This window comes from Ictalurus punctatus, chromosome 5 (assembly GCF_001660625.3).
Source record: "Ictalurus punctatus breed USDA103 chromosome 5, Coco_2.0, whole genome shotgun sequence".
Classification (NCBI taxonomy): Eukaryota; Metazoa; Chordata; class Actinopteri; order Siluriformes; family Ictaluridae; genus Ictalurus; species Ictalurus punctatus.
In genome coordinates, this window is record NC_030420.2 from 30,686,906 (window position 1) to 30,700,372 (window position 13,467).

The window sequence follows — 13,467 nt, forward strand, 5'->3', positions numbered from 1 at the left end:
TATAACGCTGGCTTGTTCAATTATTAAAGCATGCTCATGTACTGAGTGTGCAGAGAGATCTCTCAGTCAGCAATAGGCCACACATGCATGCACACACACACACACAACATGGGTCCATGTGATGGCTGAAACTGAGTGGTGTCTCTCTCTCTCTCTCTCTCTCTCTCTCTCTCTGTCTCAGGGAATATTCGTGTTCAACCTGGTGAACTACAAGCCTCTTACCTACAACAATGTGTACGTGTACCCGTGGTGGGGGGAGATGATCGGATGGTGTATGGCTCTCTCCTCCATGCTCTGCATCCCCCTTAACGTCGCCTACAAGCTCATCAGGGCCAAAGGATCCTTCAAACAGGTATGGCTCACACAAGAGTTCTGCTTTTTTATTTATTTATTAGAATTATCTCAATAAACTCTTACAGTACAGTAGACTCTAGTGAAGATTTCATTAAGCAGTCCAAGCAGCATTTATGTCGTATTTCTGATTATCACGGGCAAGAATTTCAGCACTTCTCCCTGTTTCGTGAAAAGAGCAGAAACCCGATCCACTCAAACGTTACTGTAATGAAAATCCTAACAGCAGTCGTTGCGCTAAAAGTTTAGAATAAGTGATCACGTGCCTTCAATTCTTAAACGAAAACATTTTGAGGTCTTTGTGCGCCGTCTGACCAACACAAGCCATGACCAGTTTCATTTGCAAAGACTTTTATTCTGAAAAATTCACAAAAACGTTTACAAGAAAAACCCCAGAACATGTTTTTTTGTAAACACTACAACCACTATCCTTAGATTTGTATTATAGTGTATGTAATAATACTAATACTAATAATAATAATAATAATAATAAGCTTTATTTTATAAAGCACCTTTAAAAGCAGCTTCTCAAAGCGCTGTACACAAAATAAGCAGTACACAGAAAACTAAAACATATAAAAGTTAATAAGAACAACAACAACGCTAATAATAATAATAATTATTATTATTATAAAATAATCATAAAAAAGACATCAGCAGTCAAATGCAAGTTTAAAAAAGTCTGTGTTGAGTACAGCTTTAAAAATGCCAAAAGTCTGAGAGAGTTCCAAAGTGAAGGAGCGTAGACAGAGAAAGCCCCGTCACCCATAGATTTTAGGCGGGTTTGTGGAACAGTTAACTAATCGCACTATGAGGAGCGCAGTCTGCGATTCGGGGTGTAAGCAATTAATAAAGCAGATAAGTCCTGCGGAGCCAAGCCATGTAATGTCAACATCATGATCTTAAAATGGACGCGGAACCTGACCGGGAGCCAGTGTAAGGCCTCCAAAACAGGAGTAATATGATCACATGTCCCTTTCCCGTCAGGATTCTGGCAGCAGAGTTTTGAACATACTGCAATTTGTTGACTGTGGATTGAGAAACTCCGGCTAAAACGGCGTCGCAGTGATCCAGCCGAGTGACGGCGAATGAGTTGATCAGTTTTTCAGTCACAGAGAAGTTTAGCATTAGGCGCAGCCTAGCTATATTTCTGAGGTGAAAAAAGGATGCCTTCACAGTGCTCTGAACAAAAGAATCAAATGTGAGGCTGGTATCGAACATGACTCCAAGGTTCCTCGTTTTACGTCGAGTCTCTAGAACAGAGCCATCAACAAACGGAGACAGTGGAGCAGCTTTGCGAATTTGATGACGGGAGCCTATAAGCATGACTTCGGTTTTCCCGCTGTTCCGGCACAGAAAGTTATTGTTCATCCATGTTTTTTTTTTTTTTTATCACAGAAATACATTCAGAAAGAAAACAAACATCGAGGTTTTCACCAGATTTCGAGTAAACAGCTTTTTGTGTTCTTTTCTCATTACTGGCAAATGTATTGAAATTCTAGTCCATGGTGATTTTACATACAGACCAGATGCAGTGAACAGAGATTAGGTTGAAACATGGCTGGAGCATCGCTTTAAGACTTTCCGGTTCGTATAATGCTGTTAGAGCTGTAGCGCAGGTAAACAAGTGAATGGACTTAAACACACAAGCCACAATTCAAACCGCTTTTCTTAGGTATTGTGTGATTCTACTGTTACTCGTAGTAATGAAACAGCCCAAAAAATGAAAATAAACAAAGCAATCCACTGTACGCCATGCGTTCCAGTGATTTTACGACAGGTAAAGGCGTTCTTACGCACAGCTTGAAGCTGTGACTGTGATCACGTCCAGTGTTTAGTGAATAAATCTTTTGCTTTGTTATTAATAACATTCGCCATAAACAGCTCTCCCCCGATGCAATATAATCTGTTACCAGGACCAGTTTTGGTTGCTAAGCAACACAACAGAAATAAAGTAGGGCATTCCATGGACAGAGCAGTGACTTGAGTGTAATCGTTTCATTGGCTGAAATCTGGCCTCATTAAAAGAGAATTCAATTATTGTAAAGATGTCGTCGTAATATAATAATAATAATAATAATAATAATAGTAATAACGATATCTTTAGTCAAAGTCAAACCATCAAACCCACAGATCTTAACGTACGCTAATGCTCACAGACCCACGACTGTAACCGAGCCATTAGGATGAGTTTTGCATTTGGGTCAGCAGTTTCCTACTGACTGAGTGCCATAAGATGGAAAGCAGCGTGTTTAATTCTGATAAGTGGGCTAATGGCTTTCTATTGATTTGCACTGGAAATAGAAGAGAACGAGTTTTCAGCCCAGGCACACAGAACGATGCACAGGAAGGATTGTCAGGTAAATACTCTGCGTGGAAACGGCCTCGACGAGGCTTCCGAGCGGTGCAGCAGTCTAAAGTTACTCCTTTTTTTTTCTTTCCTTTTTTTTTCACATTCAGAACATTGCGCACCGCTAGCTCGGCTCGGGCGTGCAAATCTGGACGTTACACGAGTTCGAAAAGATGGACGGAGGAGGAATCTTTCATGAGCTCTGATCCCAAGAGATTAGGAATAGGCAAGAAGTAGGCTGAAAAGGAATTTGAATTGTGCACTGTAGGTGAAAAGTACAACTCAAACAATAAAAGGACATCTATCGGACATCTCAAGTGGGGAAAAATTCGGGATACAGTGCACGCCTGCTTGTTCTCCGTTCATTACTGGTGTATTTATGGAGCATTTCCTGGAGATAAAGTCGAATTTATAGCTGAGTAAGAGCTTTTCAAGGACAGACTACGCACTGGGGACGATCGTTAGGATGATAATCATTCAGGTAGAGTTCGGCATAACATGAGTGATGCATTTACACTGCAGCGTCCTTAGTAACCGCCTGGTCAGGGTTGCGATGGTGTAATTAGACTACTGGTTTGTTTATATTTTGGGAAATAGAACCAATTAAGATAGTGCTGGCATTTCTACTTTAAGGATTTTTCCAGTTTTGTGGTTTAAAAAAAAAAAAAAAAAACACAAAGAAACGAGGCCACGCCCACTTCTGGTGCGTTCGAATGCAGATCCAAATATCTGGAGCGCTAAACAGTTACCGAGTGTACATATAGGTCAAGCCTCTGAGTTTGTTTTGTTTTGTTTCTTCTTGATGCGTAGCGCTGGGAGAGTCTGACCAAACCCGTGTGGGCTGCGCATCATTTGGAGTACATGCCACATGACGCGGACACCAGAAGCCTGTCGTCGCTGTCCCCGGGCACCGAAGACAACAAGGTCATCATCTTCGAGAGCGGCATGTAGGCGTGGAGTCGGAGGATCCGCACGGGAGCCGAAGACAAGCTGATACTGACGCTGCCTGTATTCCAGTTCAGTTTTACACTTGTCTGAATAAAAAGCCGTGCTTTTACAACACACAGCTTCGAGAACGAGTTTACAAAAAGCCGACGACTCATTCGCGTCGTCGGGCAGAACTCCCGGGTTGAAATCGCTGCTCTTTCTATTTCACTCCTGCAGTTCTGTACGTTTTAGCAGCACACTATTAGCTTGTCCTTGGTTCAGAGGGAGATGCGATGCATGAGAAGGCGTCTAGCTTGGTGTAGCTATTTCTTTCCATCACCTCCTCAAGGCAGAATTCCCACAATCCTCCTCATTCAGCCTGTTTATGTGTGCTTGATATGAGGAGGATACATACTTATATATGTGTCAGCCGGTCCATTTGAAGCTACGCTCATTAACGCCCGTTTAGACATAGACTCCGGGTCCACTGTATTTAAAACTAAGGGCCAAAATCTCTGAATATTATTGATTACATTCTCCCTTCTTTTAGTCTGTCATTATATAGTATTACTTATAATCCAACGTATTTGTGTATACTTCATTAAAGACCAATCGAATAACAAGAAGAAGTGTTAGGCAAAACGTCGAAATAGAAAAGAAACAGTTTCTATTTTGTCTTTTTTAAAAAAAAAAAAAAAAAAAAAATTACTGACCACTGAGGTACGAAGTAACCCGATCACACGGCACACAATTCCTTTCATTGCACAGTCTATAGTTTTTTTTTTTGTTTTTTTAATTTAATGTATCTGCAAAATGTCAACACTTTTCTGTTGTTGTTGTAAAACACAACTCACTTTGCGTGCCAAACAACATGCTTCCTTCGTCTCTCTCAGACAGGAAGGACTCATTGCCATAAAACATCCAGATTTCACCTGCCTAGTTAAGTTGGATTTGTACTCTCTCTATTTTTTTTCTTGTTGTGCTTTAAGTAAATGTCTAATATCTGGTAAAGCAGATAAGAGTATGTGGTGATGACGTACTAAAACATCACTTCTGCATTTTGCACGTGTTTTTTTTTTTTTTTTTTTGAAATATCAGATTTTTTTGTAAACATTAAGATTTTTCGACACTAAATACGGTTTAATTTTAAAGCAGAGAAAATGAGAGCATAACAGTAAGGCTGTCGTGTCGAACGAACACTACATCGTACTCGGAGGATAAGTGACGACAGCAGGGACGAGGACTTAAAGGAGTATTTCAGCTTTTTCTCAACCTGAGCTTTTTGCACCGTATCTGTAGTACGTGTGCGGTTACCATGGAAACGAACGCCGACGTATTTCCCCGTGCCGAGAACACCTGTTTAATCAGAATTCTCTTACGGTGCACAGAGTTTGCGTGTTCTCCCCGTGTTTCCGGGGTTTCCTCCGGGGACACTGGTTTCCTCCTCCAGTCCAAAGACGTGTGTTGGAGGTTGGCCGGCATGTCCGAATTATCTGTAGTGTGTGAACGCGTGTGTGATTGTGCCCTGATGGGTTGGCGCCCAGTCCAGGGTGTCCCCCGCCGGTTCCCTGGGATTGGCTCCGGGCTCGCCACGACTCTGTATCGGACAAGCGTTACGGAAAACGGATGGATGAGTAACGACACATACAATACAGATGCGGTGGATCGTGATTAGGTTGAAAAACGCTGGAGCATTCCTTAAATATCATAAACAAATCGATTTTATCACAATATAAATCTTTATATAGCATCAGTGATTGGTTGGTATGGAGATATTTGAATGTCTTTGCGAATCAGTTTGCGAGTGGGAAAACCACAGCAAGCGAATGAAAGGTTGTTTTTTTTTCGCCAACGTCGGATGTAGCATGTTAACTAAAAGAGGTGGTGATATAGCACTCCTAGCGTTAGCGTTAGCGTAAGGCCTGTGCAGGAGTGATGTACGGCCTGATTTGACGGGTAATCAGTTGCCAAACTTTGCCTTTTATTGTTTGTTTCAACGTAAGAGCCCATTAATATCTAAGTGTATATCGAGTCAAACTGCACTGTGGGAATTCTGCCCTTCTTTCCTTACTCTAGTGTACCTTACTCTAAGCCTTTCTAACACCATCGAACTCTAGAAACCATTAGAATGTAAAAAAAAAAAAAAAAAGTAAAAAAAAAAAAAAAAGTAGATGTTCAATTTTAATCTGAACTTTTTTTGTTTTTGGTTTTAAATAACTTGATAGAAATCAGAGATTTATTTTGTGAAGGTTTTTATTTTGCTGATATATGTCTATACGTATATACGTATATATATATAGATATATATATAGAAGTATAAATATACATATTGAATATCTGTGAGGTATATTTTAAAAGTTTGCTGCAGGATGAATTTTTTTGATAAAGATATGACTGTGGAAAGGGAGTTATTAATGATACGATTCAGTGGCGTTACAGAGAGAAACATTAAGACAGCACATTGCGTTGTTTGTTATAGGTATCAAGCGCGTGTGCACGTGCGCGCGCGCTATGCGTTAGATTTCAGTGTTTTCGGCTGACCACCCAGGGACCAAACACAACGGATATTAATCTGATTTATACCTCCCGTTTAACTATCCAAGCATCTCATCTACCTGTAGTTTTATTCCTAAAAATGAAAACGTGTCACGTCCAGACCGTCAGCTGAGTGCAAAGGTTTGTACACCCTTAGTCAATAAAAAGCGTGTTAGGCTTCATAGGTGTTCCGGTCATAATTAAAGTAACAAAAATACTCAAATGGTGTTTAAGATATTAGTACGGACCCTAAAAGCCCAAAAACAATCCGTTCAAAAGTTTGTGAATGCGATATTCCTTGGCAAATTGTGTAACTGCCTCCAACCTCCTTTCTCCCCAGTTTACAAGATTTTGTCAAGTAAAAGTACGTTTGACTTTTTCCACCCAGCAAACACAGGGGGTGCAAACTTTTGCACTTAACTGCACTACTTTCAGCATTGCATACACTCTGTTCAATCCGATCCGAGAGTCGAATCTGTCGGAGAGTCTCAGACTCGAGTCAGCTTCTGAGGCTTTGGTGCTCATTACACGAGAACTTTTAATCAAACTGAAACCAGCGAAGCTAATCACAGATCACAAGCGTAGCTCGTTACCGAACGTTCAGACCTCCGAGCTCGTCCAGGTATTAGTGAGCGATGTGTGAGAATAATGTATTGTAAAGTATAAGACACCGGTGACCTTGGATTAATCTGATTAATCTCTTGCAGCAGAAAGCACCTTCAAGGCAGTATTTTCCCAAGCACTCTTAACTTAGTGAGACCAAAACCAGCGAAACTGCCTGTAATGGTCACAGCTCCAAAGTGTTCCGAGTCACATGTTTAAGGTATTACCCAGGTTGAAAAGTCTCCCCCCCCCCAACGCCTTTTTTATTCTTCTTTTTTTAAATGTACATACACTCAATGACCGCCCATTGTGGTTGTGCGTTCTGACCCTGCGATGCTTTTCTGCTCGTCATGTGCGATGCCGTACAGAAGGGTTACAACTCTAGACGCTGTTGTGTGTGAAGATCCGAAGAGATTAGCGGTTTCTGAAACACACACATGTCCGATGTGAAGATCACACAGAACTGAAACCCTCGACCCGTTAGCTACATTATCTTAAGTACCGCTGCTGCCACACGATTGGCCGACGAAGTGAACGCGCAGGTGTACCTAATAAAGCGAACAGTGAGTATAGAGTCCATTCATTCCAAATAGAAATCAATCGGATTTCTGATTAGAACCAAAAGCAACATCTGGTACTTGTGATTTGAGGAGCTGGCTCTCATTTCTCAAATTACCACAGAAACCAAAACCAGCAAAACTGCTTGTGTGACGGTCTCGGATCACAGGCTTAGCGTCTGATGAGATTCCCTTTTTGTTTTTGTTGTTGTTGTTGTTGTTGTTGTTTTTTTAAGAGTTTCACGAATTCCTCTTCATCCACAATAGCGCCCTGGGATGGTCAGCTGATAAAATGTTGTTTGGTCATTTTATGTCGAAAAGTAAAGAATAAACATGAACATTACCAAAAAAAAAAAAAAAAAAGAAAAGAAAAAAAAATGAAAAGTTGTTCTCGACAGTAGCTTCGTCCCAAAGACTTGCTCACTGCAAACGAACTGTAGTTAGGTCTAGTTAATGTAGTAGTGTTAATTAGAAAAGGGAAGATTTTAGAGAATATAGAAAAAGTGCATAAAGAGTTGTTCTGTTTAATTAGCAAATGTTTACACTACTGAATAAACTGATTAATGAATTAAATCGATTTAAAAAAAAAAACATATCAATGAATGAATCTATATTTCTAAACGAACTTAAATAACTAACTTTTACTCTTGTATAAATTGAATAAATTGTTAAATGTAAATCTGTAACCAAAATCCATCAGATGATCGTCTGATCTATATGTTTCTCTAGTTAAATTAACCAGCAGTAACCAGGTTATTTTTTGTTTTGAGTAAAAACACGCTCCTAATGGAACAGCAATGAAAAATCCCCTCCAAATTGTGAACTCTTTTTCATAGTGTACGATGCTCTTTTGTGCGAATCGAGACTCTTTAATGAAAAGGTTCATTTCTTAAGACTTCAGAAACATATTCGAGCACATATTATATGGGTGGTAGACAGAAACGCTAAAGCTTTGGGTCAGGTTACTGTCTCGAAGGCTCTCTTATTAACGTAGTTAACGTAGTGATGAACTGTTTCATCGTTGTGCTTCGTGACATGCTGTGAGCTGTAACCGCGGTCTTCCATTCGTAAGCTGAAGTAGTAATAACATAACGACTCGTGCTGTAAAAGTCATTTGCTCGTGCAGGAGTTGATCACTGATCATTGAGGATGTTGATGTATGAAGGGCTTCATGCTTTATTCCACTGTGACTGTGTGCTGAAGATCCACTCACCCATATCAAAGCAACAACCGGCAATAAACGAACTAACTCCATGGCAACACACTCGCGTCCTGTCTTTCCTCCTGGCTCGTCCGCGTATCAGTGAAGAATGCAGAAGGTCACAGGACTATAGAGCTCTCTCATTCAATAATATTCAACAAAACCCCTCGGTAGAGATTATGTGTATGCATGTATGTATATATATATATACACACACACACACACATAAAAGCAGAGTTATGGTTATAAGGTTTGTATATTAGGATTGTTCTGGAACGTTCCATTAAATAAGACATTTCCATTCACTTTCATTGTTTTCAAGTTATTTACAGCTCGCTTGTTTTGAAGATATTTAGGTTTAAATTACACCAACCTAATTAACCCGGTTAATACGAGTGATTACATTTATTAAATAAATGTGTGTTGGGATCACGAGAAGATTATATTTTTTGATACACTGGAAGGTGTCCCGGTTTACAAAACATTTCGGACCCCCCTGTAAAAGCGTCAATACGGACAGAAAAATATTTAAGGAAAGTTTAAATCATTTTAATTCCTTTATTTTTTTTTCCCCCCTCGCCATAATTTTTGCTTGTAGAACCCAACACTAGAAGATCGTTCAGGAGAACCCCTTTAGGAAGCGAAGAACCCTTTACAAACTACTGCATGCGTCCTAATGTAAACGAAGTTCTACATCCTTTATATACGGAAGAAAAGAAAAATGTCCGCAGAGCCCTGTTAAAATTGCAGGTTTTTCTGAAAAATCAAATAAAAGCGTTTAAAAGTTCAATATGGAACAACACGAGTGTCATCGTCAACAAGCGGAGGAGATGCGGCACCGCGGTGACGGTACCAAGAACGAGAAGAACTTTCCTCCAACGCTGAGGAAAGGACAAGATGAAAACTTATCAGGGAGACTGCAATATTGAAAGAGCTGTAGGGATATCTGGCAAGTAATGCATGCATGTGATCAACTTTTGTATTCTTCACTTTTCTGGGCTGTGGGATAGGGCGGCTAGATGAAAGCCCTCTCATATTAAAAAATAAAATCCATGCAAAACCTAAATTTTGCCCAAACCATGTGGCAAATATGTGATGGTCTGATCAGACCAATGTAGAACCTTTAAGGCATCTTCGAAAATAAATTGTATGTTTTGTGCTCATCGCCCAAAAAACACCTTACCCACAGTCACGGCGAAGAATGGTGGTGGCGGCATCACGCTGTGGGGCTGCTTCTCCAGCTGGGACTGGGGCTCTAGTCAAGATAGACATGTATTCGGGGCTATCCATGACTCCATCTGTTTCGGTACGAAAACCTGCAGTTCTATGTTAGACAACTAAAGCTGAAACAAAAATTCACATTCCAGTATATAACTACCCAAAGCACAAATCCGTCAACAAAGTAACGGCTTCAGAAGAAAAAGATCAAGGTTTTAGAACGGCTCGGTCAGAGCCCAGAGCTCAATTCGACCACAAAACTGTGGCCTAATCAAGATGTTGAAGGTCGTTAGTAAACTCTTACCGGAAAAAGACCGACTGCTTTATTACAAGCAAAAGGAGTTTTAACAAAGTATTCGTTAAGGCGTGTGTACTTTTAGGTTTTTTTTCCCTTAACCCCTTTCGTACCCGACACTAGCGTTCCTTCCGCCGGCGGAATGGAAAACGACTTATCGGACATTTTCGATTAGTATAAACAAATGAATTATTGTATCGCCGCATTTCTGATACAAGATTAGTCAGGACACTTGTGGCTTTCTGTGTGTACGGTTTTATGTCTGTGTGCTTAACTGCTGGTGAGCAGGGGGATGAGAAAGGCGCGGAGTTTGAGCTCCCTGCTGGGCAAACAATTCACACCTCTCCACGAAAACACTGAGACAGAGATAAATCGGAGAGCAGGACTAACGCTTTTTCGATAGTAAAACACCGTATACAACTGCCACAATAAAATTATAACATTTAAACCCAAGATCGGACTTGTAGAAACGTTTACTACCTTACACTACCTACATAGACGAAAATCCAGTTCGCTCGCGGTTTTATAAATCATGCACATTTCCATCGGTATAAAGTCCATCAGCTTTATTGAAGAAAACAAATGCAATGCTCCATATTTAGTCACAAATGTCCTCTTCAAAATGCATTAAGAGTTTTGGTATCCCCACCCCTCTGGAATTTAGTAATTAGCCATAAACTGAATTGAGACACCATCTAAAAAAAAAAGCTCATCTGCTTTGGCTATGCTGAACAATCCGCCTCCTAAATTACAATCGGGCAGTCTAACTTGATTGACACCCACTCGGACCAATTGTAGATACTTCTAGCTTTCAAACACGCTCAAACTCGACATGATTGACCACTCAGAGGCTGAGAAAATCAAACGCGTAATCAGCACAACCAAACCTTTTACGCGTGCGTCTTGAGTTGTGTGTCAGCGGTACAGGCCAATCAGCACCGCGTACAGGCCAATCAGCACCGCGCTACGGGCCAATCAGCACCGCGCTACAGGGCCGTGCAGAGACACTAGCAGGAAATGGCAGCTCCGCTCCAGCGGTCTTCCTGCAGAACTTTATACAGCAGTTTTTTTCTGATCGCTAGTTTTCTACTGGTTTTCGCTCAGCGTGTGATTTATCGGCGTCTTATAGCGGCGGCGTCCCCCCCCGGGGCTCTGGCACTATTTTTAATAAACATTCAATTTTATAAGTATGTTTCAGACTTTTCTGTGTGTGTGAAATGACACATTGTGTAACAGAGTTCATGCTACTGCCATTTGTTTTCATTTTGTGCCATTTGAAGAGGTTTGGTGCCTTTTCTAAAAAAAAAAAAAAAAAAGTTAGCCATTTCTAGAAGTCTGCCATTTTTAAACGCTATGTGGCATTTAGAGAGGTTTGGTGCCATTTTTGGAGAGGTTTTAGCCTGTATTTGGATAACCTTACACACACAATTTTAGTGGTTAAGAGATAACGTCCTCATATTTTGGGTGTTCATGGACAAGTACTTGGGGCATCTTTGAGACCAGGAATGGGGTTGAGATCAACATTTGCTGTGGAGATTTGTGTTAAAAGTAAATAATTTTTTTTTATACTTAAAAAAAAAATAATAATAAAATAAAAAATCTGAATATATTGCCCAAGGTAGGCAAGGTAAAATAAGAAATACTTGAAATAACTGCTAATTCTTAAAGTCTTAAGTGTCTACTTTCATATGAGCCATTAATCATTGCTGTGGTGTGTGAGATCACAAAACCAATCAACGCTGAACACAGGTACCCCCAAAACCAATCAACGCTGAACACAGGTACCCCCAAAACCAATCAACGCTGAACACAGGTACCCCCAAAACAAATCAACGCTGAACACAGGTACCCCCAAAACAAATCAACGCTCAACACAGGTAGCCCCAAAACAAATCAACGCTGAACACAGGTACCCCCAAAACAAATCAACGCTGAACACTGGTACCCCCAAAACAAATCAACGCTGAACACTGGTACCCCCAAAACCAATCAACGCTGAACACTGGTACCCCCAAAACCAATCAACGCTGAACACAGGTACCCCCAAAACAAATCAACGCTGAACACAGGTACCCCCAAAACCAATCAACGCTGAACACTGGTACCCCCAAAACAAATCAACGCTGAACACTGGTACCCCCAAAACAAATCAACGCTGAACACAGGTACCCCCAAAACAAATCAACGCTGAACACAGGTACCCCCAAAACCAATCAACGCTGAACACAGGTACCCCCAAAACAAATCAACGCTGAACACTGGTACCCCCAAAACAAATCAACGCTGAACACTGGTACCCCCAAAACAGACAAAAATGCCATTTTGTGGCTACCGCTAAAAGAGGTTAAAATGTTTCTGCTTGAATTGTGTTAGTGGCTGTATTACATTACATGTGGAAAATGATCTGATAAGATTTATCTTGGTTTCATTTTTTATCTTTTCTTTTTTTTTTTTAAACAAATCACAATAACCTGCAATTTCAACAAGGCTGTGTGTATTTTTTTATAGCCTTTGTAAAAAGCATATTTTTGTTCCTCTGTTTATTTCTCAGTGTGTTTACAGGATTGAGGAGGCATCAACTGGAGAAGCACTCTAGTATAAGCAATAACGACAAATATCGAGTATCATTCACACACACATAATGAATTAATTTCCTTCACAACACATGTGCCTGGTGGTTGTACAGTGTTCCCAGTTTAAACTGGTTTTTCCTGATAAAGGCTATTTGTAAGAGGAAAGCAGCTGCCACATTAAGCTCAGGCACTGACCCACTGTCACACAGTCTCGAAAGTCTATGTTTAGCTTTCTCACTCTGCTCTATTCCTGGATCCCTGAACAAGCAGCTGAAACCCTGGGTTGATGCCGACTCCACCATCTCTGCCATTCGAACGCCACACCGTACGTGCTGTGTGGTGCATACACACACACACACACACACACACTGCCCAGCTTGAGAATCTCCCTGAAAGCCAGATAGCAGAAACATCCAAGCCAAACATGGCTGTTCTTAAGCACATACTGGTGTGTTGTGGCATTGTTGTGGTTCGTCAGCTACTTTTAAAAATGTTTTTGAACAGAAATTAGGCTAATCTGGGCTTAATTTAAAAAAAAAAAAAAAAACCACACCAGTCAATCCCGTCCAGGCTGAGATTTTGCACACGGCTCTGTCAAGAGTTCTTCTCCAGCATTCCGCAGTAATGTGTAAGACGGATGAAGAGGTTAGGTGGGGGCCTTTACTTATTTGCCATTAGAGACACGCTGTGAAATCAATCATGGAGAGGAATGAAAGCTGAAAGAGAGAAGGCCATACATTTGTGATGTGACATGATTGTGCCAAATCTTTTGGTGGCATTCGGTTTCATCATCAATGTGGCAGCTGTACAGAGGGTTAGGTCTCCAGTACAGCAAGTGTTGGATAAACAATTAGCAG

At 40.7% G+C, this 13,467-nt stretch overlaps 1 protein-coding gene across 1 annotated transcript in view; it reads left to right on the top strand.

The window, feature by feature from the left end:
* slc6a8 (solute carrier family 6 member 8) overlaps positions 1-8,585 on the top strand; it is a 48,623-nt gene extending 40,038 nt beyond the window's left edge. The window contains exons 12-13 of the mRNA XM_017468230.3: positions 182-352; positions 3,512-8,585. Of these exons, the coding sequence (XP_017323719.1) occupies positions 182-352; positions 3,512-3,652 (312 nt within the window). The 3' untranslated portion in view covers positions 3,653-8,585. The remainder of the gene's footprint in view (positions 1-181; positions 353-3,511) is intronic.
* The last annotated feature ends 4,882 nt before the right edge of the window (positions 8,586-13,467 follow it).